The 24,311-nt window shown below is 37.6% G+C and overlaps 2 protein-coding genes across 8 annotated transcripts; one reads left to right on the forward strand and one right to left on the reverse strand.

The window, feature by feature from the left end:
- Window positions 1-221: 221 nt before the first annotated feature.
- Window positions 222-8,904, forward strand: cant1b (calcium activated nucleotidase 1b; the record flags this gene model as incomplete). 7 transcript variants are annotated; one of them, XM_081357320.1, is made up of 5 exons in its annotated part: window positions 224-382; window positions 1,536-1,696; window positions 4,678-5,295; window positions 5,823-6,026; window positions 7,067-8,904. In XM_081357320.1, 4 exons carry the CDS (start codon window positions 1,675-1,677, stop codon window positions 7,435-7,437), a joined length of 1,215 nt encoding a protein of 404 aa, XP_081213446.1. In that variant the 3' UTR covers window positions 7,438-8,904. The 7 variants fall into 7 exon arrangements, with proteins under 7 accessions (XP_081213449.1, XP_081213446.1, XP_081213445.1 ...); XM_081357319.1 differs by having other exon boundaries at window positions 4,675-5,295; window positions 7,067-8,323; XM_081357318.1 differs by having other exon boundaries at window positions 241-382; window positions 1,536-1,629; window positions 4,675-5,295.
- ogal (O-GlcNAcase like) lies at window positions 8,810-22,913 on the reverse strand. Its single transcript, XM_081357295.1, has 16 exons — window positions 22,667-22,913; window positions 21,977-22,028; window positions 21,789-21,886; window positions 21,162-21,292; window positions 20,459-20,630; window positions 19,140-19,238; window positions 18,740-19,018; window positions 18,206-18,301; window positions 14,855-15,078; window positions 14,331-14,505; window positions 12,040-12,125; window positions 11,868-11,960; window positions 11,616-11,686; window positions 11,274-11,394; window positions 10,611-10,734; window positions 8,810-9,224 (listed from the first exon to the last, which is right to left on the reverse strand). The coding sequence occupies exons 1-16, from the start codon at window positions 22,707-22,709 to the stop codon at window positions 9,088-9,090; spliced, it is 2,001 nt and encodes a 666-aa protein (XP_081213421.1). The 5' UTR covers window positions 22,710-22,913; the 3' UTR covers window positions 8,810-9,087.
- Between the last annotated feature and the right edge of the window lie 1,398 nt (window positions 22,914-24,311).

The following is a 24,311-nucleotide window of genomic DNA, read 5'->3' on the forward strand; positions in this document are numbered from 1 at the left end:
ACACATTTTTTTTTGGATGTATTAATATGTAAATTCTGTATACTAAAGTTCGTTGGATAATTAAAAAAAAGAAGAAGAAAAAAGTTGCGTAACCTAATTAATATGTAAGTCTTCAGTGATTCTTTCATTGGCCAGCAGACGTTGCACTCATTTGCCGACGTCTGCTTTAAACCAATCAGCGAAGCGTCCTGGCCGAGCGTGGTGTTACGTAATTAATATTCAGGAGATGGGCGGGGCTTCGCGGTACCGGTGTGTTGGCAACCGGCGGTTCGTTTCGGTCCGAACGGCCGAGAAAACGGTGTCAGAAACACAAGATGGAGCGGGGATGAAATAACTCTTTATCACACAAGACCAAACTGAGGAAAAACATCAGAGGAATACAGTAAGTAAACGTTTTAATCGGAAATAAATATTGAGGAAATGCAGAGCGTTTTGTCTTTAGGCTCACAAAGGGTTAAATTCAGTTACTCAGCAAAATATAGAAACTGCCTGGAGTTTCTTCAGTCTAATATGCGTGTAGTTAAAATCACATTTTTCAAGAAAAGTCTTTATATCATCGCTAGAGTCACTATAGAAAAAAATAGAAAACATTTAAACGCTCGAAGTTTCGTTTATACAGTGTAAAAGTAATCTTGATGTTTGAAAACAAACAAACTCCGTTTTAATTCACAATTAGTAAGTTAATTTTCCGCTCGGACAAACATTAAGAAATCTCATATCTTCAAGAATGGATATTTGTGATGAGATTTAATGTACCTTGTGTTTATGTTTGTGAGGGAATTATGTAAATAAAGCTGAAGGAGCTCCGCGCATGCGCACATCATGACACTTCCGGGCTTTTAAAGTTGAACTCTCTCCTTCTGCAGGAGAAATAGAGATGTTGAGTGATTAAGTACATGATCACGCCATCAAACATAGGCAAATTATGACAACTTTTATTTGTATTAACAAATATTATAACATTACATCAGGAGTTTCAGACTTTACAGACTTATATAAAAGCTTGATTCTGTTAGTAACGCGTTATAATAACTTTCACTAAGAACATGATCAACATTACTACAATATATAATGCTTAACAGTGCATTACTAGGAAATAGATAGTATCATTAACCTGCATGAATTGACAATCTCTGGCAGGAGTTTTCCCCCTGTGTTTTATTGCTCTTTTATTGAAAAACAATATTTGAACTTTTTTTTTTTAACCCATTTTTCAAAGAGATTTTCAGATGTCAACTTGAGTGGACGGTATGCGTTTTAGTTTTTAACTAAAGAGATACCGTATTAAACATAATATATTAATAACATAGTAATACTGTGTGTACTTAACAAATAATAAATGAATAAAATAAGAATAGAATAAAAGTTGCGTAATAAATGAATAAAATAAGAATAGAATAAAAGTTGCGTAACCTAATTAATATGTAATGATATAAAATCATGTGAAAACTATAAAATATATACAAAAATATAGGCTAATACAGCTGCTTCAATTATTGCTAATGCAACTGAGTTTGTTCCCGTTTGACCAGCAGACAGAGAAGAACTTCATTCAAGTTGAACTTTGCATGTCTTTGATATCAGAACACGAGGACATGATTCCATCAAAGATCTTTACAACCGGTGAAGGTACAACTCTGTGGAAACCCAACTCAGACTATGTAGAAAACGCTCATGCTCCCTCCAGTCTACCAGAGTACGTTGTGACGTGCCTCTGGGCCCGTATTATTGTAATGAGTGTTGGGGGGGGGGGGTTTGAGCTAATCATGATGTGAAACACCTGCAGATAATGATAAAAGGTGAGGAGTCACAGACTTCAGCCTTTTTGGTTACCCCTTTGTCATTTGTTGTTTTGAGTTGCTGCTTTATTTATTTATTATTAGTTTGCTTTGTATTAGTTATAGTTTACCCAGTTTAGCTGATAATTCTGATTGTTCAAAAACAACACATTTCTACTGAAGATCTCTGAGAAAACCTCAGACTGAAATCTGCATTGATCTTTTGATGTTCTCAGAATGTGGAAAAACTAGCGATCAGGTGTTTTCAATCTCATCTGAAAAGAGCTGTGTCGTGGGTAACATGCATAATGTAATCACATAACTTTTGATGTAACGAGTAAAGTAACGCATCACAAGTAACATGCATAATGTAATCTGATTACTTTTGATGTAACGAGTAAAGTAACACATCACAAGTAACATGCACTACGTAATCAGATTACTTTTGATGTAACGAGTAACGCATCACAAGTAACATGCATAGTGTAATCAGATTACTTTTGATGTAACGAGTAAAGTAACGCATCGCAAGTAACATGCATAATGTAATCAGATTACTTTGATGTAACGAGTAAAGTAACGCATCGCAAGTAACATGCATAATGTAATCAGATTACTTTGATGTAACGAGTAAAGTAACGCATCACAAGTAACATGCATAATGTAATCAGATTACTTTTGATGTAACGAGTAAAGTAACACATCACAAGTAACATGCACTACGTAATAAGATTACTTTGATGTAACGAGTAAAGTAACGCATCACAAGTAACATGCACTACGTAATCAGATTACTTTTGATGTAACGAGTAAAGTAACGCATCACAAGTAACATGCATAATGTAATCAGATTACTTTGATGTAACGAGTAAAGTAACGCATCACAAGTAACATGCATTATGTAATCAGATTACTTTTGATGTAACGAGTAAAGTAACACATCACAAGTAACATGCATTATGTAATCAGATTACTTTTGATCTAACGAGTAAAGTAACGCATCACAAGTAACATGCACTACGTAATCAGATTACTTTTGATGTAACGAGTAAAGTAACGCATCACAAGTAACACGCATTACGTAATCAGATTACTTTTGATCTAACGAGTAAAGCATCACAAGTAATGTACATTACAAAATCACATTACTCACACACATTTTACACACACACACACACACACACACACACACACACACACACACACACACACACACACACACACACACACACACACACACACACATATATATATGTATGTATTATAGTATAGTGTATGTAATAAAAAATAAAGTGTTACCTGAATTTTATCAACTAGAATGTTATTACTATAGTTTTATAGTTGAACAGATTTGATTGGTTCTGTGAGTGATCCGATACAGAGAGAACTTTGTTCAATCTGGTTTTCAATCATTTGCTAAACAAATCAGGGTTTTTCATTTGACCTTTCATCTCACTTGACCTCAGATGATCTACACATCATTAGTGAGATCGCAAAAACACAAATCTGTACAAATCATTATTAGACCGAGTCTTTAATCCGCGGGGCGTTCCTGAGAACAAAAGAACTCAATAAATAAATCAGGTTTCACATTTCTGAAGGTATTACAGGTTTAGAGAACAACTGTGGTCTTGGATCTGAAGAATGAGGTGTTCTATAGGGTTTACAGCCGTAACCTCTGCCACAGAAGTGCAGTTCAGCATCGGTGTGTTCAGTGTGAAGGTTAATGTGTGTTTCAGTAGGTAAGGGTTCAGTGTTTGCCTCGTCACTGTTGCTCGGCTCACTGATCTCAGATGAGCGCTGAGAGACTGATAATAAAGACACAAGAGACCGAGAGACACAGACATGAGAGGCAGAAAGAGAGGTAGAGAATCGTTCAATCCTCTTCAGCAGTGATTTTTATTTATTACTATTTACCAGTGATTGAGTCATTTTATATTTTACATACAGCTGGGTTCAGAAATCTGCTAGTGAAAATACTTCTGATTTGCATGTTTTTTGCATGTTTTGTTTTTTAAAGATAATGATTGGACATTGAGAACTTTAACTTTAGTTTAAAGACATTAAAACGGTTTCTAAAGTGATTTATTTAGTAGGAAACTATTTTTTTGGGAGGAGGGGGATTGAGTAATTTTATATTTTACACACAGTTGAGTCCAAAAGTGTGATTTATTTACTAAGAAACTTCTCTCTTTTTTTCTTTTTTTTTGGGGGGAATGATTGAGTAGTTTTTTATCTTACATGCAGCTGGGTTCAAAAATCGGCAAGTGAAAATACTTGTTTTGCATGTTTGTTTTTGTTTTGTTTTTTTTACAGATAATGATTGGCATAAATGTTTGAGAGAAATATGAATGTCATGCCAGTGATCACACGAGGAGTAAGTGATTGTGTGAAAGCTTCGTGTCTGTGTTACAGCTGAACTGAAGCTTGTTTTCTGATGCTGAGGGTCATGTGATGTTGCTTGATGTGTAATAACTCAACGAAGCGCGCAGTAATGACTCCGACGGGTCGTTAAACAGCGCGCTTAGTGCTGAACTCCCTCGTGTCATCATTACAGTGATGTTTGCTGTTGTTTCAGTGCTCAGCGTTCATGGGAAAACATGCAAAAAGGTCATCTTATTATTTAATGAGCTCAGGCGTGTGTGTGTGTGTGTGTGTGTGCACCTGATTTTCATCATTTTATGGACGCGTAAAATATTTATTTTAGGCCATGTATTTAAAGATCGACAGACGAAAAGAGATCAAGTGCAATAAAATAAACACTTTTTGGGATGTTTTCTGTTATAAAAGTGAAATAGACCGAAACTGATGTGTGTTTTTGTCTTGCATGAAATCTTGGATTTACAAACTCAAACTTTCCGATGTGAAATGACGTTGTTTCTCTTCTCCGTGTCAGCAGGGAGCCGTGACTCAGCGCGGGGTCCCGTTCCCGGCGACTCCATGTTCTCCTCCGTCACCAGCTCCGTCTCCGACCCCCGCTTCCGGTTCCGATGGCGAGCCATCACTGTGGCGACTCTGCTAGCGGCGGGCGTCCTCCTGTACCGGCACCAGAGCTCATCCGGTTCCTCCGAGACCCGGTCCGAGAGCCAGCGCTCGTGGCGTTCCAGCCGGGACGTGTCCGGCGTGATGGAGACCCAATCGCGTTACAACGACACGTATCCGCTCAGTCCTCCAGAACACACGGCTAGCGGGATCCGGTACCGGATCGGAGTGATCGCGGACCTGGACACGGACTCGCGCGGACAGAAGGACAACACGTGGTTCAGTCTCCTGAAGCGAGGACATCTGCTGGTGTCCGAGAGCGGGGACAGTGTGTCGGTGAGCTGGGATTCGGAGCCGCTGGTTCTGGACTCTCACCTGTCGGAGAAGGGTCGGGGAATGGAGCTGTCCGAGCTGGTGGCGTTTAACGGGCACCTGTACAGCGTGGATGACCGGACCGGGGTCGTGTACCGCATCGAGGGGAACCGAGCCGTGCCGTGGGTCATCCTGACCGATGGAGACGGGAGTGTTTCTAAAGGTAAAGGTGGTTCTGTCACACTACCTCAGATCAGAAGGCTGTGATCATGTGATTCAGAAATACAGTGAAACAGTGAAATATTATTATAATGTAAATCATCTGTTTTCTATGTGAATATATAGTAAAGTGTAATTTATTCCTGTGATCAAAGCTGAATGTTCAGCATCATTACTCCAGTCTTCAGTGTCACATGATCCTTCAGAAATCACTCTAATATGAGGATCTGATGATCAAGAAACATTTATGATTATTATCAGTGTTGGAAACGGTTATTTACATGTTTATTTCAGGATTCTTTGATGAAAGTCCAAAAGAACAGCATTTATCTGAAATAGAAAGTATTTTTAATCACATAAATGCAGCCTTGGAGCAGAAGAGACTCTTTTAAAAACATTACACCGATCAGTGTAAGTCCTGTGATCTTCTCAGATACATGAGGACTGAATCAGCTAGACGCGCGTTCTCACTGTCTTGCTCAGAAGTATGACCCTGTGACCTGGTGTGTGACCTTTGACCCCTGCCTGCAGGTTTTAAAGCGGAGTGGATGGCGGTGAAGGACGAGCGGCTGTATGTGGGGGGTCTGGGGAAGGAGTGGACGACCGTCAGCGGAGAGTTCGTCAATAACGACCCCGAGTGGGTTAAGGTGGTCGGCTTTAATGGTGACGTGGAGCACGAGAACTGGGTGCCGAGGTATAACGCCCTGAAGAGGGCAGCAGAGATCACACCACCCGGTGAGTGGACACACACACACACACACACACACACACGCACGCACGCACACACACACACACACACACACACACACACACACACACACATGCACGCACGCACACACACACACACACGCACACACGCACGCATGCACGCACGCACACACTCGCACGCACGCACACACACACACACACACTCGCACACATGCACACACACACACACACTCGCACGCACGCACACACACACACACACACACACACACACACACACACTCGCACGCACGCTCACACACACACACACACACACACACACACACTCACACTCACACACATACACACTCGCACACACACTCGCACACACACACACACACACACACACTCACACACACACACACACACACACACACACACACTCGCACACACACTCGCACACACACACACACACACACACACTCACACACACACACACTCACACACACACACACCTGATCATGATCACATGACCTGCTGTGGGTGGAGAAACACAAACTCACTTTGAAGGGACGCTGATGTCTAATACGCTCAATTTCTTAAAAAATGGACCAAAAAAAACAACTTTCAAACTATATACTATAATAATATAAATAATGATATAAGCATGTTTCTGAAAAATGTATTATTTTAAATTCACAGTATATAAGATAATTTAAAATAGATAGTACATATTAAATAAGACAGATAGTGTATAATAATAATTTTAAATATTAAATACATATATATATATATATATACACATTATTTACTAACTTATAAATATATTTTAAATACTACCATATAGTATGTTATTTTGTATATTCTATACTGTAATATGTGTGTGTGTGTGTAGAGTATATAATCTTGTTATATACTGTCTTGTGTATTATATCTTATATATTATTATTATTATGCAATTATTTTATATATAATATATACTGTCTTATATAACTTATGTACGTGTGTATGTATATATATATAGAGAGAGAGTATATAATCTGATGTTGTACAGTATCTGTATATAATGTAATATCTGTTGTGTTGTGTAGGTTATCTGATCCACGAGTCTGGCGTGTGGAGCGAGCGTCTCCAGCGCTGGTTCTTCCTCCCGCGCCGCGCCAGCGCCGAGCGCTACGACGAGACGGCGGACGAGCGCCGCGGCACGAACCTGATCCTGAGCTGCTCGCGCGACTTCAGCCAGATCTCGGCGTCTCGCGTCGGCACGCTCAAGCCCACGCTCGGCTTCTCCTCCTTCAGGTTCATCCCGGACACCGACGACCAGATCATACTAGCGCTCAAATCCCAGGAGGACGCGGGGCGGATCGCTAGCTACATCACGGCCTTCACGCTGGACGGCCGGATCCTGATGCCCGACACCAAGATCGGGGACGTCAAGTATGAAGGTCTGGAGTTCATATAGGCTGCGATTACACTACATACAGGAAACATCCCATCTCCCACTCGCATCCGACTCTGATCGGGTGTGTGCACACGCCTAAACACTAACATCTGGTTTTCTGCATCCGATCGGGTGTGAGTTTCCCAAAAGCATCGTTAGCCAAATATGGCCGCGAGTTCCGTCGTTATCATCATAGTGTTGAGAGTTGTGTGTTTGGAACGACAGATCTTAAACGCAGAAATCAGATTCCAGTCTAAAGTGAATGTAAACCGGCGGGACAGGACATCGGATGTGGTGTATGATGGGATGTGTGCTTTAAGACTCGCAGTGACATCAACACAACCTCACAGGACACACACACACACGTTTATAGACACAGAACATTGTGCAGAAGACGTCTCCACAGAAGCTCAGGCACTGAAGGGAACATGCAATAATAGAGCAGATCTCTAACCAAACTCTAGAAATGTGTGCATCCAAAATATTCTAATGACAATAAATGCCTTTATTAAAAACTACACAACCTCAAAAGCTATTTTACTGGCAACATTTCACAATAAGGCCTCATTTGTTGACATTACTTATGCATTAGCTACTGTATATATGCAATATATATGTAGACTTTTAAAGCTTTTATTAGTCTTTAAGGTTAGTCCAATATAATTGTTCATGTTAGTGCATTTACTAATACAACTTTTGATTTAAAAATGTATTAGTAAATGTTGAAATGAACATAAATGTTGTTAATTATTAGTTCTAATGTAATTAACTAATGTTGACAGATGAAAGCGTATTGTAAAGTGTTTGTGTTTTATTTGTTATTCGTTGCTGGCTTTAGTGTTTTTTATTTTTATTGTAAGAACTACACTGGACATGTTTATATGATACGTCTTTTATTATGGCGTATTAAAATGTCATGAGACATATTAAAATGAATATGCAAATATAGATGTATTATTAATTTGAGACAGTTTGATTTCTTTAAGGTGTGTCTTCCTGCAATACAGAACTGAGTCATAATGTTATTAATTTATCACTCATGTTAATGACTTTTATACAGATTTTCAAAACATTTTACAATAAGGTCTCATTTGCTAACATCCGTTAATTAATGCATTAGCTATATATGCAAAATATTTGTATACTTTTATTCATCTTTAAGGTTAGTCCAATATAATTGTTCATGTTAGAGCATTTACTAATACAACTTTTGATTTAAAAATGTATTAGTAAATGTTGAAATTAACACAAATGTTGTTAATTGTTAGTTCTAATGTAATTAACTAATGTTGACAGATGAAAGCGTATTGTAAAGTGTTTGTGTTTTATTTGTTATTCGTTGCTGGCTTTAGTGTTTTTTATTTTTAGTGTAAGAACTACACTGGACATGTTTATATGATACGTCTTTTATTATGGCATTAATTAAAAGATTATGGTGAGACATACATATTAAAATGAATATGCAAATAAAGATTTATTATTAATTTGAGACTGTTTGATTGTCCCTTCCTGCAATACAGAACTGATTCATAATGTTAATAATTTATTAATTTATCACTCATGTTAATGACTTTTATACAGATTTTCAAAACAATCAAGCAAACAAACACTCGTTAATTTAATCAAAGAACATAAATCATAAATGCACAGCCAGATGATCGTGTGTTTGCATCAGAGTTTTGCTCCCATCATGACCAGGTTTGTGGGAAGCCCGTCGACTTTCAGCACCTGGAACACGTTCAGCGTCTTCAGGAAGTCCAACATTCGTCTGTCGTTAGATCTGAACTCGCTGAAAACCCCTTTAGAGCCTGACACACACACACACACACACACACACACACACACACACACACAGTATTTACTAGGGCTGGGCAAAACAATCGATTTTCTCAATTAACCGTTTTAAAAATGTGGTCGATTCGATATTGATTCTCAAAGCCACGAATCGATCTTTTTTCCCTGAGTATTTCCGTAAACACTGAACATAAAATCTAATTAAAGTATATGATTAAAAATCTTATTACTAGTCTTTTTTAATCTAATTTCTGTACCTGAGAACTGTTAGACCCTGAAAAACCTTAAAAGCACTGATTCATTTCATATGTATCTTTGCTCCATTGTATTTATTTATTCGTGTTATTGCTTGTGGTCTAATTATTTGTTCTTTTTTAATTTAATTTTATTGACTGTTTACTTGACTTTTTTAATAATCTTTGAAATTTATATCAGTAGTAATTTGACTGGACCTAAAATGTTGGGTGTCATAACCTTATTTATTACAATACAAGGATAAATGGGTCAAAAACAATAAGTATTTTATTCATTTATTACTTTCTTTGTGTTGGGGCCAGTGAAAATAGAACAATTGAAATCAGTGAATCGAATCGATAATCGAGATTGAATCGAATCGAGATCTTTTGAATCGGGACATCTGAATCGATACCCGGCCCTACACTGCAAACAATAGCTGTTGGTCTAACTTACAAATGTAAGTTACCTGGTTGCCTTAAAATTTTGAGTTCATTTAAATGAAAAATTTGAGTTAATACAAAGAAGGAGATTTGTTTAATCAACAGAATTACGTTATCTGAACCACATTAACTATCTAAGTTGATCTGACAAAAGAAAAAACTTGTGATAAATCATGAAAATCATTTTTTACAGTCAAACCTTCCTCGTGCCAAACGGTTGCCTGATTTGCCTGATGACGCTGTTCAGCCATTGGTCGAGTGTGACGCTGGTCAGCCATTGGTCGAGTGTGTTTTGCGTTGAGAGTGTGACGCTGTTCAGCCATTGGTCGAGTGTGACGCTGTTCAGCCATTGGTCGAGTGTGACGCTGGTCAGCCATTGGTCGAGTGTGTTTTGCGTTGAGAGTGTGACGCTGTTCAGCCATTGGTCGAGTGAGAGTGTGACGCTGGTCAGCCATTGGTCGAGTGAGAGTGTGACGCTGGTCAGCCATTGGTCGAGTGTGTGTGTGACGCTGGTCAGCCATTGGTCGAGTGTGAGTGTGACGCTGGTCAGCCATTGGTCGAGTGTGGTCGAGTGTGAGTGTGACGCTGGTCAGCCATTGGTCGAGTGTGAGTGTGACGCTGGTCAGCCATTGGTCGAGTGTGAGTGTGACGCTGGTCAGCCATTGGTCGAGTGTGAGTGTGACGCTGGTCAGCCATTGGTCGAGTGTGTGCTGTTAAACTCACCGCTGTCTCTCAGCGCTGACAGCACCTGTAGAATCAGACGCTTCGCTGCGTTGTGATCGGGAACTTTCGAGTGGATCTGAAGAGTCATGACTGATGGGAAATCCTGCAGCATCGTCTCTGGATACTGGAGACATGAAAAACACATCGAGTTCAGGACATTAAACAGCATCTACTGTGCTTTTCCTCATCTTCATCTGTGTTCAGTGTGTAATGTTGCTGTTCGATCATGAAATCTCCAGTTCTTCTCTATATCAGTGTCAGTGTTCCTGAACTCCTGAAACGCCTCCATTGTAGTCTCAAGTTTCTTCCGGGAACGAACACGTCACAATATTCCTCATTATAATAATTCATGCGCAGAATAAAGGGGCGGGGCCTGGTTGAGTTAGTAGTGTGTTAAACTGGCGGTTATGGTAAGAAGGGGCGGAGCATTTCCCAAACACACTCGAATCACTCGACCAATCAGAGCACAGTGTGCTTTTCAGAAGGAGGGGCTTCATAGAGACAGGAAGTAAACAGAGCGTTACTGACAGACTGGGAAGAGAGGAGCCGCAACAATGGAGAATATGAGGAGAATAATCAACATTCGAGTTCTAGCAGAGCCTGAAAACATCATCAAGACTGTAAAAGGAAACATTATAATAAATCTAGATGTCATTTCCATACCTGAGCTTTAGTCATGGCGGTCTTTGCATCACTGAGGGCGAACACGTACCCACAAACCCCAGAGGCATCATCCAGTATCAGACTGCAGTTCTGTGTCGGCGTGACGTGACCCTCCACCAGCCTGACGGAGAGACAGAGCTTTCATTACGTGCTCAGTGACTAAGCAACAAAAAACTCTGTATTATGAATTGTTAAGGCCAGACGAGTAATTTGTTGAGGTAAATTTGTAAAGAAAGACACACGCCTGTGCACACATATATTCAAACGCACATATCTATAGACTAAACACGTGATACACACGTGCGCCGTCAGCTTTTACACAGATTCATGGCATATTCTCACCGGTCGCCGACCAGCTCGACTTTCTGCTGCGTCTCCGTCTGCATCTCCTTAAAGATCTTCATCACCTCCGGCTGAACAACAAACAGAAGAATGTTGATAACCATTGACGTGCACTAGTTAGGAACTATTATGATAATATAAATAAACTTTTAACATTTTTCAAACAAAATTCACACAGGTTTGGAATGACATGCAGGTCAGTAAATGATGACAATGATGATTGTGTGTACTGTCCCTTTAAGAGTGCGTCACCTGATCTTTAGGAGTGCAGGGCCGAATGGTGTAAACACGTGTGGCGGGAGGACTGCGAAACAGATCCCGGTTCCCGTGTGACGGCAGCATCCTCTAAACATCATGAGGAACACAAACACCATCAGAAAAGGTCCAATCACAGGTCAAAGGTCAGTGTCATACAGAAGAGTACCTGGAATTCTCCAGATAAAGCGCCTCTGAAACCCCACGGCTCGGGATCGTCACTCAAAGCCAGTGCAGGATGAGGCGTTCGACCTCCTGCAGAAAAACAACAGCAGACGCTTCGTTACAGCTCAATCAGGACCCGTGTTGGGGAAAGTTACTTTTGAAAAGTAATGCGTTACAATATTGTGTTACTCCCAAAAAAAGTTATTACTTGCGTTACTTAGTTACTTTTTATGAAAAGTAATGCGTTACAATATTGTGTTACTCCCAAAAAAAGTTATTACTTGCGTTACTTAGTTACTTTTTATGAAAAGTAATGCATTACAATATTGTGTTACTCCTAAAAAAAGTTACTACTTGCGTTACTTAGTTACTTTTTATGAAAAGTAATGCGTTACAATATTGTGTTACTTCCCAAAAAAAGTTACTACTTGCGTTACTCAGTTACTTTTTATGAAAAGTAATGCATTACAATATTGTGTTACTCCTAAAAAAAGTTACTACTTGCGTTACTCAGCTACTTTTATGAAAAGTAATGCATTACAATATTGTGTTACTCCTAAAAAAAGTTACTACTTGCGTTACTCAGTTACTTTTTATGAAAAGTAATACATTACAATATTGTGTTACTCCTCAAAAAAGTTACTACTTGCGTTACTCAGTTACTTTTTATGAAAAGTAATGCGTTACAATATTGTGTTACTCCCCAAAAAAGTTACTACTTGCGTTACTCAGCTACTTTTTATGAAAAGTAATGCGTTACAATATTGTGTTACTCCCCAAAAAAGTTACTACTTGCGTTACTTAAGTTACTTTTTATGAAAAGTAATGCATTACAATATTGTGTTACTCCTAAAAAAAGTTACTACTTGCGTTACTCAGTTACTTTTTATGAAAAGTAATACATTACAATATTGTGTTACTCCCCAAAAAAGTTACTACTTGCGTTACTCAGTTACTTTTTATGAAAAGTAATACATTACAATATTGTGTTACTCCCCAAAAAAGTTACTACTTGCGTTACTCAGCTACTTTTTATGAAAAGTAATGCGTTACAATATTGTGTTACTCCCAAAAAAAGTTATTACTTGCGTTACTTAGTTACTTTTTATGAAAAGTAATGCATTACAATATTGTGTTACTCCTAAAAAAAGTTACTACTTGCATTACTTAGTTACTTTTTATGAAAAGTAATGCATTACAATATTGTGTTACTCCCCAAAAAAGTTACTACTTGCGTTACTTAGTTACTTTTTATGAAAAGTAATGCATTACAATATTGTGTTACTCCTAAAAAAAGTTACTACTTGCGTTACTTAGTTACTTTTTATGAAAAGTAATGCGTTACAATATTGTGTTACTCCCCAAAAAAGTTACTACTTGCGTTACTTAGTTACTTTTTATGAAAAGTAATGCGTTACAATATTGTGTTACTCCCCCAAAAAAGTTACTACTTGCGTTACTCAGCTACTTTTTATGAAAAGTAATGCATTACAATATTGTGTTACTCCTAAAAAAAGTTACTACTTGCGTTACTCAGTTACTTTTTATGAAAAGTAATACATTACAATATTGTGTTACTCCCCAAAAAAGTTACTACTTGCGTTACTCAGTTACTTTTTATGAAAAGTAATGCGTTACAATATTGTGTTACTCCCCAAAAAAGTTACTACTTGCGTTACTTAGTTACTTTTTATGAAAAGTAATGCGTTACAATATCGTGTTACTCCGCAAAAAAGTTACTACTTGCGTTACTCAGTTACTTTTTATGAAAAGTAATGCGTTACAATATTGTGTTACTCCCCAAAAAAGTTACTACTTGCGTTACTTAGTTACTTTTTATGAAAAGTAATACATTACAATATTGTGTTACTCCCCAAAAAAGTTACTACTTGCGTTACTTAGTTACTTTTTATGAAAAGTAATGTGTTACAATATTGTATTACTCGCAAAAAAGTAACTACTTGCGTTACTTAGTTACTTTTTATGAAAAGTAATGCGTTACAATCAGAGGTGGACAGTAACAAAGTACATTTACTTGAGTACTGTACTTAAGTACACTTTTTGAGTATCTGTACTTTACTTGAGTATTACTTTTTCTGGAAACTTTTTACTTTAACTTCACTACATTTGAAGGACAAATATTGTACTTTTTACTCTACTCAGTCAGGGGGGGATTTTGGTTGGAAATAAAAGGGTTGACTGATGTTGGTTTCTGACGTCAACCTGATTTTAATTTTAAAGGTTGGGTTTGGTCTTCTGGCGACTGGCACCGATCACACACTCCGTCTCACATACCCAGTGTTTTGACGTATGCTTTGGCCATGGTGACGCCACTCTTGATGTCACAGATGTAATTGTAAAGGTCATAGAGGATAATCCTGTTGGGCACATTAGACAGTCGGTTGAACATCCGGACTACGGCGCCGCACATGTCGTCAAACTTCTCGGCTCTCCGTCGCCATTCTTCACCCTGCAACACATTTACATTTATACATTTGAAAGACGCTTTTATCCAAAGCAACATTCAATGCATTCAATGTGTACATTTACATAGGACCAATCAGAAAGAAGCAGGGGGCGGGACAACTGTTGCAATCTTAAATACAGAAAAGTCACATTTCAAGTCACAATTATTTATAAAGCGCTTTTTACAAAACAATACAATATAATACAGAATATAGCTGCACGCAGCAATTAACGGGGTTCAAGCATTACATGCTTAAAAAGGTATGTTTTATATAGCAAGCCTGTAGATCATAGATGGAAAAGACCATTTACAGCCTTGAAAAATTATTTTACTTTATTAAAAACACTCTGACCTTCTCAGACTCGAGGTCCGACCGCAGCCAGTGCAGCTCCTGCAACATGACGAGTGCGGTGGGTCCGTGTTCGTACGGCAGATAGAAGAGCTCCGCTAGCAGCGTCAGGTCCGCTAGCGTCAGCGGCTCAGCCGTGTACAGCGGGTTGTCTTTGGGTCCCGGCTCATAACCGTCCGTCTGCATCGGCTCCTCTTCGTCTCGTTTAGAGCCGCGAGCGCCAGAGCCTGAACACAATCAGTGCACTGAGTCACATGCAGGGATTAAAGTGAAAAAAATTCTTCTGACTGAAATTTTTTTTTTAGGCCAAGTCATATTCCTTTAACTTTTTAAATAGTCGAGACCAATAGCGTTTTAAGGGGAGACGTTTTAAACCGCTTTAATATTGCCAGTAGGCGTATTTTAAAAGCTATATTTTAATCTATGAAAACCAGGCATGGAACATACTAATATAATTAATAATTTGCATATATATATATATATATATATATATATATATGCAAATTATAACACGTTTACACAAAATTTGTTAACACACAAGTAAGTTACTTTTCCCCTTTACTTAACATAAATTGCAAGAATATGACTAATAGTAAAGACTAGTACTAATAAATACAGTGCTATGCATAAGTTTAGACACCCATGCTAAAGTTGACTAAAAAGAGGAATAAAAAATCATCTTTTGGAAATTGAACTTAAAGGTATAGCGGAGGATCTTTCCGAATTTTAGATAAGTCCCGCCCTCTCCACTTTTTGAAAAGTTTGATTGATTCACCAGAATGATTGACAATTAGGAGGACCAATAGTATAGGGTATCCACCCGGAAGTAAAAAGATCCTCCGCTATACCTTTAATGCCTTAATTTAAAAAATTAGGAAAAATCCAACCTTTAAGGACACCAATTTTCTTTGTGAATGAATAATGTATCGTAAATAAATAAATGTTCTTCACCCCTATGTTAAATTCCCATAGAGGCAGGCAGATTTTTATTTTTAAGTATTTTTTTATTTATTTTTTAGGATACTATGAATCCTGATAAAGTTCCCTTGGCCTTTGGAATTAAAATAGCCCCACATCATCACATAGCATTCACCATACCTAGAGATACTTTCCATAAGATCATCTCTCAATGCAAATCAAACTAGCTATTAGGCTAACTGAAATAAAACCATGCCAATCTCTAGGTATGGTGAAGGCTATGTGATGATGTGGGGCTATTTTCATTCAAAAGGCCAAGGGAACTTTATCAGGATGTATAGTATCCTGGATCCATGAAGTAACTGGCCTTTAAAAATAAAAATCTGCCTGCCTCTATGGGAATTTAACATAGGGGTGTCCAAACTTATGCACCCTGTATTTTAAGGAAGAACATTTATTTATTTACGATACATTATTTATTCACAAAGAAAATTGGTGTCCTTAAAGGTTGGATTTTTCCTAATTTTTCAAATTAAGGCATTAAGTTCAGTTTCCAAAAGATGATTTTTTTATTCCTCTTTTTAGTCAACTTTAGTATGGGTGTCTAAACTTATGCATTGTAAACATTAGGCCTAGTCTAAAGCTATTAAATAGCAGTCCCAAACTAGTTTTTGTTAATACAATGTTGGTATGAGCCACTACAGTCATTTAAAAATATAAAAAATAACACAAAGAAAAATAGTGGCATTTTGGGGTTATATGGAAACGACAGTTACCATGGTGAATACACAATATTAACAATAACTGTTAATGAAACATTGAAACTGGTGAATAGAATGAGAATCATACCTGCATTACTTTTATTTCGTGTAATTTACAACGTAACGGCGTTGCATGCTCGTAGTTTCTTTTGCACTTGATCAGTGAAGCAATACAGCGCGCGCCGCTGAATTTGCGCGTGCAATTGAGTGTGCGCTACGAGAACAGGATAACGACTGACAGGACAAGAAAGTCCGTTTTTCTGAGGTGAAAAACTTTATTTCAGCGTACACTTATGTCACTGCCTGCCTGGTAGTTCCTATTGTGCTGGGTTTTCTGAAGTAGTCATGATTCGCCTCTCATAACATAACATGCTCTAAACACGCACGCAGAGTAGAGGAGGAGGGGCGGGGGCGCGGGGAGCAAGGATCACAGCGCAAATTTGAACTATATCGATGTGATATGGTCTAATTCCATATCGCATTTAAAAAATATATCGATATATTTTTTAAATCGATATCGCCCAGCCCTACCTGCATTATAAGTGTGTCACTGAAATATAGTTCTACCTCAGCGCTCAGCTGTAGCCTGTCATGCACTTTCCGTGAGCGGTAATTGAAAACCCGGAGTGGACTATGAGCGGAGTGATTACAGAGTGCTTAGAGTGGAGAGAGGAACGTGCTTTTGCTCCACTCCAGGCTTTGATCACATCCCCCTCAGCAGGGTGAATACACCTCGTCTTTCCTTAATTTAAGACCTATTCAAACTAAAATTAAGATATTTATTACACTATTTGAGAAATGAAAGCCTATTTACGGCCTTAAAATTATGAAAAGTGAATTTAAGCAATGACGGAAATCCGTCATGGACTTGCTGCAATTAACGGAAATCCGTCGTAGCGACGGAGAACTTTAATCCCTGCACATGTCATCTCAAAATGAAAGAAAACGTTTATTTAGCATTAAAGTCCCCCTGTAGTCAATCATTTTATCCCTTAAAACTCACCAAAATGACATGTCAACGGTTTTTCACGTCTTAAAATATCTTGAATGTAACTCGACACCCTCGCCTCATTTAGTATGCGCGGTTCTATGAATATGCAAATGAGCCCCGCCTCCACTCACTCACTCAGCTCAGAGATCCACTGGCTGGCGATCACACGTTGATCTGATTGGTTACAAGGTAGTTTGTGACGTCAGAAACACCAGCGATTTCAAAGTGTGTTTTTGAGACTGTCTTTGGTTCACTGCAGTTTTAAGGAGGAAATACTCAGCAATGCTGTCGACTTATGAACTTACACATGGTTTGTCTTAAAGCAGATTAAAAACACCACATAGACACATAAACAACATTAAAAGCTGGATTTTCACCACAGGGGGGCTTTAAGTGATGCGTTTTACGTCATCTGCGCACTTTTGCTAACAAATAAATGTGAATTCCTCAGTTCAGGAAAAACGGAGAAGAGTAAACATCATTTATTTGCATATACTACTGACAGTGACAATACAGAGCGGGTGGAAAATCGGCAAAGTTACTCTTCAAGCTAAATGAAAGTGCGAAATGTTGCCTCTGCAAAATAACTTTACATTTTATTTCAGTTAATGTACATTTATGTTGTTTTTAGTCTAGACGATAGCAACCCTGATGTTAGAGATCAAACTAGAGTTGTGTTTTTACCGTCAGGTTGATTGGCTCGACTGAACTCCACCAGCCAGTCAGTGAGTGCGAGCTGCAAAGCATCATGGGGGTTGTAGTCCGACCCGTCGTCTCCATCTGTGGAGCGATGACACAGAACTTAAGAGTGCAAATAGACAAATCTCTTCCATGGGACAAGTGTTTTAATCGGGTGTGAAAGACTTCACTAGAGATTGTTTTTTTTTACGAAGATTGTGGTTTTATGGAGTTGATAGGAAAATTATGTTCATTTTTTATCAGTCTGTACTAGAAAGTGTGATCAGATATGGCGTGTCCACTTGGTATGGTGATCTTTCTGTAAAATGAAAATCAAAGATAGTATATATTGTTCGAACTTGGACTGAAACACTTTCCCAGTATTCAGACTCTGTATGAGCAATGCACATTAAATGAGGCTAAAAGGATTTATTTCTTATTTACTCTACATCTCTTATGAACTCTTGCCGTCTGGAAGAAGGTATAAAACTCTCAATAAAGTATATTTCATGTATCATATTTCACATGAGTCATCTTTACCCATAGGAACGTCTTTGTGAGCGTAGCTGGACTTGCACCATGTGGCCAGAGTGTGAATTGCAACGAAATTGGGCTCGAATTCACAGTTGGGGTTAGTGAGGACGCCTCTGAGTTTGGGGATGAGTTCTGTGGGCCGGTTCTTGAAGGGTCCGAGGAAGAGTCTCTGCGGGTCGTAGTCGTTGGCGTGGATGTTGTCCCAGATGACCGGGGGTCTCCTCAGAACGGCGGACACCTCGTCTATAGACGCCACACTGATGTCCTGCGACACCACCTTCGGCCCTGACACCGAGAAAACACACGTCATGCGTTAAACATTAGCTAATGAACCTTACTGTAAAGTGTTAGCAAATATTGCATGTGAAGGAGAAAGGGCTGGTCACATAAAGAGTGATGATGTCACCTGTCCAGAGAACGTCGATCCCAGCGTGGAGTTTCTCTCCGACCGTCTTCAGATAGGCCGACAGCGGGACACTCGGCGAGCAGAACGCCGCGCAGTAATCTGCAATACACCACCAGTTACCTTCTGTATTATGATCAGCACTGAGAATCATGGAAATATGCTATAATTCATATATCTGTTTTAGAGATAAGAACTGTGGAAAATGTCCATATGTTTGCAGAGAGTCTTTACATGTTTGGCCAATATCACGTGCAACAGTGTTATTTTAGTTTTATTCATATTTTGAATTAGCTTTTATTTTTATACTTTTAGTTTTCATGTTAATTTAGGTTAATTTTTTGTCAGTTGGCTATGTGCTTTTGTCATTTTATTATGTGTGTATATATATATATTATTTATAAATGTTATGTTATGTTTAATTTATTTTTGTTTTAGTTAGTTTTAGTATTATTTTAATTAATGTTATAACATTTATCATTATTTTTTTGTTGCTATTTTTGTTTATTTTATTTGTGTTTTAATTAGTTTTAGTATTTATTTTAATTATTTTAATTTATTTCTTTTTTATTTATAATTTTTATTTTATCGTTTATTAATATTTTATTATTATAATTTATTTATTTATTTATTCATTATTTTATTTATTTATTAAGTTAATTTTATTTATTTTAGTTATAATATTTATTATGGTGCTTTCCACTTATTATTTTAGTTTTTTGCCATGGCACCATTTCTAATTATCATTTAGTTTAAGTCTTTCAACTAATATTTATATTTTATTTCAGCTTAACAGAAATGTTAATATAATAGTTAATGTTAATAGTTTTAGCTTTAGTTTTAGTTAACGATAATAACCCTGATATGCGATATACTGTATTATAGGGTATTTATTTTACTTAAGTTTATTTGATTTTAAATTATTATGCATGTATGTTTAGTATGCAAATTTCCATTATGGGATAAACAAAGTTTTACCTTCCCTTAAATTTTTTTTTTTTTTTTTTTTACCATCTTTGAAATACTATAATAGTTTTTATGAATATTTTGAATTAGATTTTATATTTTATTTTCATTTTAAATTAAGTTAATGTTTTAGTAATTTTTAAATATATTTTTAAATACCTATATAGTTTTTAATATTTTTTTATTTTAGATTATTTAGTTTTAGTTATTTTAGTACTTCAACTTAAACTAACCAAAAATGAGAAACGCTGCCTTGGTTTAGGGTTAGGGTAAGTAAAGCTTAAATAAAATGTAGTAAAAGTAAATTAGTAGTAAATGAGGTTTTTCTATAGTGTTTTCTGTCAGTGTCGCTGTACCGGTGGGGCAGAAGAGGAAGGTGTGCGGCTCGTCCAGGTGCAGGAACACCTCGTTGGTGACGGACACCTGAGCTTCAGCGAACGAGCTGAACGCTTCTTTATCAGAGGCACACATCTCGGTCTCGATGTCGTCAAACAGCAGCGCGAACGACCGGCAGCCGAACTCACACACCTGCCCCGGACAAACACACTTACGTTATTACACACAGGTAATATAATTGATGTTCAAGTGCCCTGGAATTCGATTCTGAACTGAAACGAGTCGTCACTGATTCAGTCTCACTTCCTGCTCATCCTGTAGATTTGTAGCTAATTTGCATAATGCCAGCCTGTGGTCTTGATTGGCTGAGCAGCGTCTCTTAGCTCCGCCCTCAAACACTGTAGTGTATCTGAGACTGGAAGAGTTTGGTTCGTGTTGTTCATGTGGAGAAGACGCTGTTTTCTGAGATTGCTACGGTGAAACCCACGCCATCGTCACTGTTCGCATCACTGTGATCAAGAGCTGAGATTCAGATATGATAATGAGCGTTTCTGACCAATTACAGCAGAGCAGCTCTCAGGGAGGCGGAGTTTAGAGAGACTGAAGTGTTTCAGACACTGAGAGGAAAGAGCTGATGTGCAGTGGAGATTAAAGTGTTTTTGACCTTGAATGATGAATGTGACCCTGATGAAGGAGACTTTAAATATGAATCGATGCTTGCACCTGTCTCAGTTTCCTCTTGAGCGCCGCCACTTCTTTAGGGTTTGAGAAGGTGATGTCCAGCCCGGGTGATAAAGCGTAGATGAACTCGACGTTATGCTCTTTAGCAGCCGAGATCAGCGTCATGAGTTGCTCTGTAAAACACAATCAGCGAGTTCATCTTCAGATACGCCTGTGTCTACAGGGCTGATAACTGAACAGTGCAATGTAAGCCGTTTGAATGAAAGCGTAGATTCAGAGTGTCATCCCTTTATTGCTGTGAACTTTTTTTCAGCATTGTGTCCAATTTGTAGATTGTATACACACAATTTCTTTGATTTCTTTTTTTTTGTGCATTTTTCTTTGAATTTTTCTTTGAATTTTTGTCGATTTCCCATTCATTTCCTACAGTCGGTCATTTCTGACCGAAGACCACAAGTGTGACTATTTTTTTCTGTGTTCATATTCAAAATGCCATTAAATTCACCAAGTTTCACACCATTCCGATGAAAATTAAAAAATTTAAAACAGTGATTTACACTTAAAAAATGGCACTTTATGACAAAAAGGTTGCCGACCCCTGGCGTAGACGATGTAAATGCACAGAATGCACATATTTTACTGGTTTTAAAGCTCAAGTTTCGCCGTCACCTGCTTCCTCCAGGGAATACAGATCTCTCCAGTACATCCTATGCTTGTAATCATCTTTCGGAGCGTATAGATACGCGTTCAAGCCCCATTTCTGCTCCCTGAGAAGATACACACATCATCACACACACACAGATGAGATAAATGAACTGATAACACATGATGACACCTGATAACAGTGGTTTATTCACCTCCTGAAGAGCTCTTTTCTCTGGCTCATAGTCCACGGCCTCCCATAAAACCCTGCAGCACACAAAGGTCACATGATCACAGACACGCCTCAGTATACATTCAATCAAAATTACAACAAGAATACACTAAATTCTACAGAAATGCAACAGCAATGGAGTTTTGTGCATTTATGATGTGTAATACTCTATAGTCGAGTCAGCTTTATTTATACAGCACTTTTACAATACTGAGTGTTTCACAGCAGATTTACAGAGATTACAGGAAAATAATGCAGCAAAGTTTGTTTCCAGAAGAAAATAGAAAACAGTGTGACAGTCCAGCTTAAGTCAGTTCAGAGGTGGTTCATTTGTGTTGTAAAAAGTTTTTAATTTAGTTCATTTATATATATGTATATCTAGCCACTCTGGAGAAAACCGTGATGTCATCGTCCAGATCAATAAAATTGTTGAATATTAAATTAAATTAAACTAATTATATTAATTATATTATCATAATTATATTCAACTATAAATGTTTTTTATAATGTATTTCTTTTATACGTCCTACATTATTATTATAATACAAGTGGTTCATTCTGGGTATTATTATCATTATTAGATTTTCAGTAATTTTTTAAAAAAAAATTTCGCAGTATAAACGCATTAAGCTTAACATTAGTTATTAATATCATCAAGTTATTAGTGGCTCACCCTCGACCACTCCACTCAGGAAAATCTTGGATTTCTTGGACATGATTCCTGGTTTTGCAGCAGATCGATATAAGCTGATCAGTCAGAGATGTGACCCACATGCAGCTCTGTTTGTGCTCTTTGATGGGCTTGGACTCGCTCGACGATCTTTCTGGATCTGCTTCCACACACTCAGCTGTTTGGAGTGATGTTTATGTTTATAATCTCTCCGCTTCCTTATTGTACGCGTGGTCACACGTTCGCGCATGCGCGGTTTCTCAGCTGTCAAATAAACCCCGCCCACATGTGCGTATCCCCGCCCCCGCGAGCCCGCTTTCTGCCCAACTCTACAGCAGTTTAAGGTATTCCACACAAATAAACGATAAATATGTCGATAAAAGCAATAGGGAATCAAGATATATGAAATATTTGCTTTTAGAAATGCTTGGAAATGGCAAACTGAAGTAAAAATAAAGGTGAACTGAAATCATTCATCTGCTTTAGTTTGAGTGAATGTTCGTTTTCCTCAGGCGCCTCACAAACTACAATGACAAACTGACCATTTGTTCAGAAAACATATGTATTCCTGTTTTTCATGGAATGTTCCAAACTAAACATGTTTTCTATGAATATTGTTTTTAATTGGTAATTCATTTTGCAGGTTTTGCCGGTTCGTTAATGACGCCCTTCAGCACGTGACATCAATTTAGCGGAAAACAGGACATACGTCAGTAAGTGGATATTTGATGAATTCTGTTGTTTAGTGTTATTGTTTTCTTAAATTTGCCCAAATCCGGCAATGTTGGACAAAATTATCTGTTCAAATGCTGCAGGACCTTTTATCTTAATTTTACTCTTCAAGACTTTTTGGTGATTTTTTTTAATGGATGTATGAAGTCAGTTCTCCTCAGACACACGTAGAGCCCAGTATTAATAAATAAAATAATTGTAAATAATTATTAATAAAAAAGTTATAGTGATTTCGATGCATAACTATTTTCTATTTTTTTTTTAGCATGTTGAACATTTTCTAGTTAGTTTCTGTATCTTAGATTCATTATAGTTGTCATGCCTGTGGTAAAACATTCCTGTACAATTACCTTAACTAGTATAATTAATTTACCCCCTTCACTGTCATCGTTTGGCGCTCTTTTTTTCCTATTATATTTTAGTAATCATCATAATTATCATTTCGAAAGCTTAAAAACTCAAAATTCATCCTGTGAAAACCATTTTGAAATCGGATATTGCTTAAAATCTTTTATCAGGCTAATTTTTTTTTCATATTTTGACAAAACGCATCATCAGAAGGGTCTGAGACTCAAGGTTCCATATTTGACGACTGTTCTGTCATAGAAGTGATATTCTGACAGAAATGTATTAATTTGTCTGAGGAGAACACATTAAATAAATTATTATTGGCTATTTTTGGTATAGCACCTAAAACAAAAACTCATAGGAACCTCCAATTCTGTGATATCAATTTCAAATTTGGAACACAACTTGTTTAGACATATGGCTTTGATTTTATATACATTTTAGAGTAAAAATGATTTTATAAAATATATATTTTGTATTAAAATATTTTTTGTTTAGTACATTTGTTTTACAGAAAACTTAAAACTTTATTTTATTTGCTTTCACTTCAGCAATAAAGTGTCTTTAA

This window comes from Scardinius erythrophthalmus (assembly GCF_964197995.2).
Source record: "Scardinius erythrophthalmus genome assembly, chromosome: 25".
Classification (NCBI taxonomy): Eukaryota; Metazoa; Chordata; class Actinopteri; order Cypriniformes; family Leuciscidae; genus Scardinius; species Scardinius erythrophthalmus.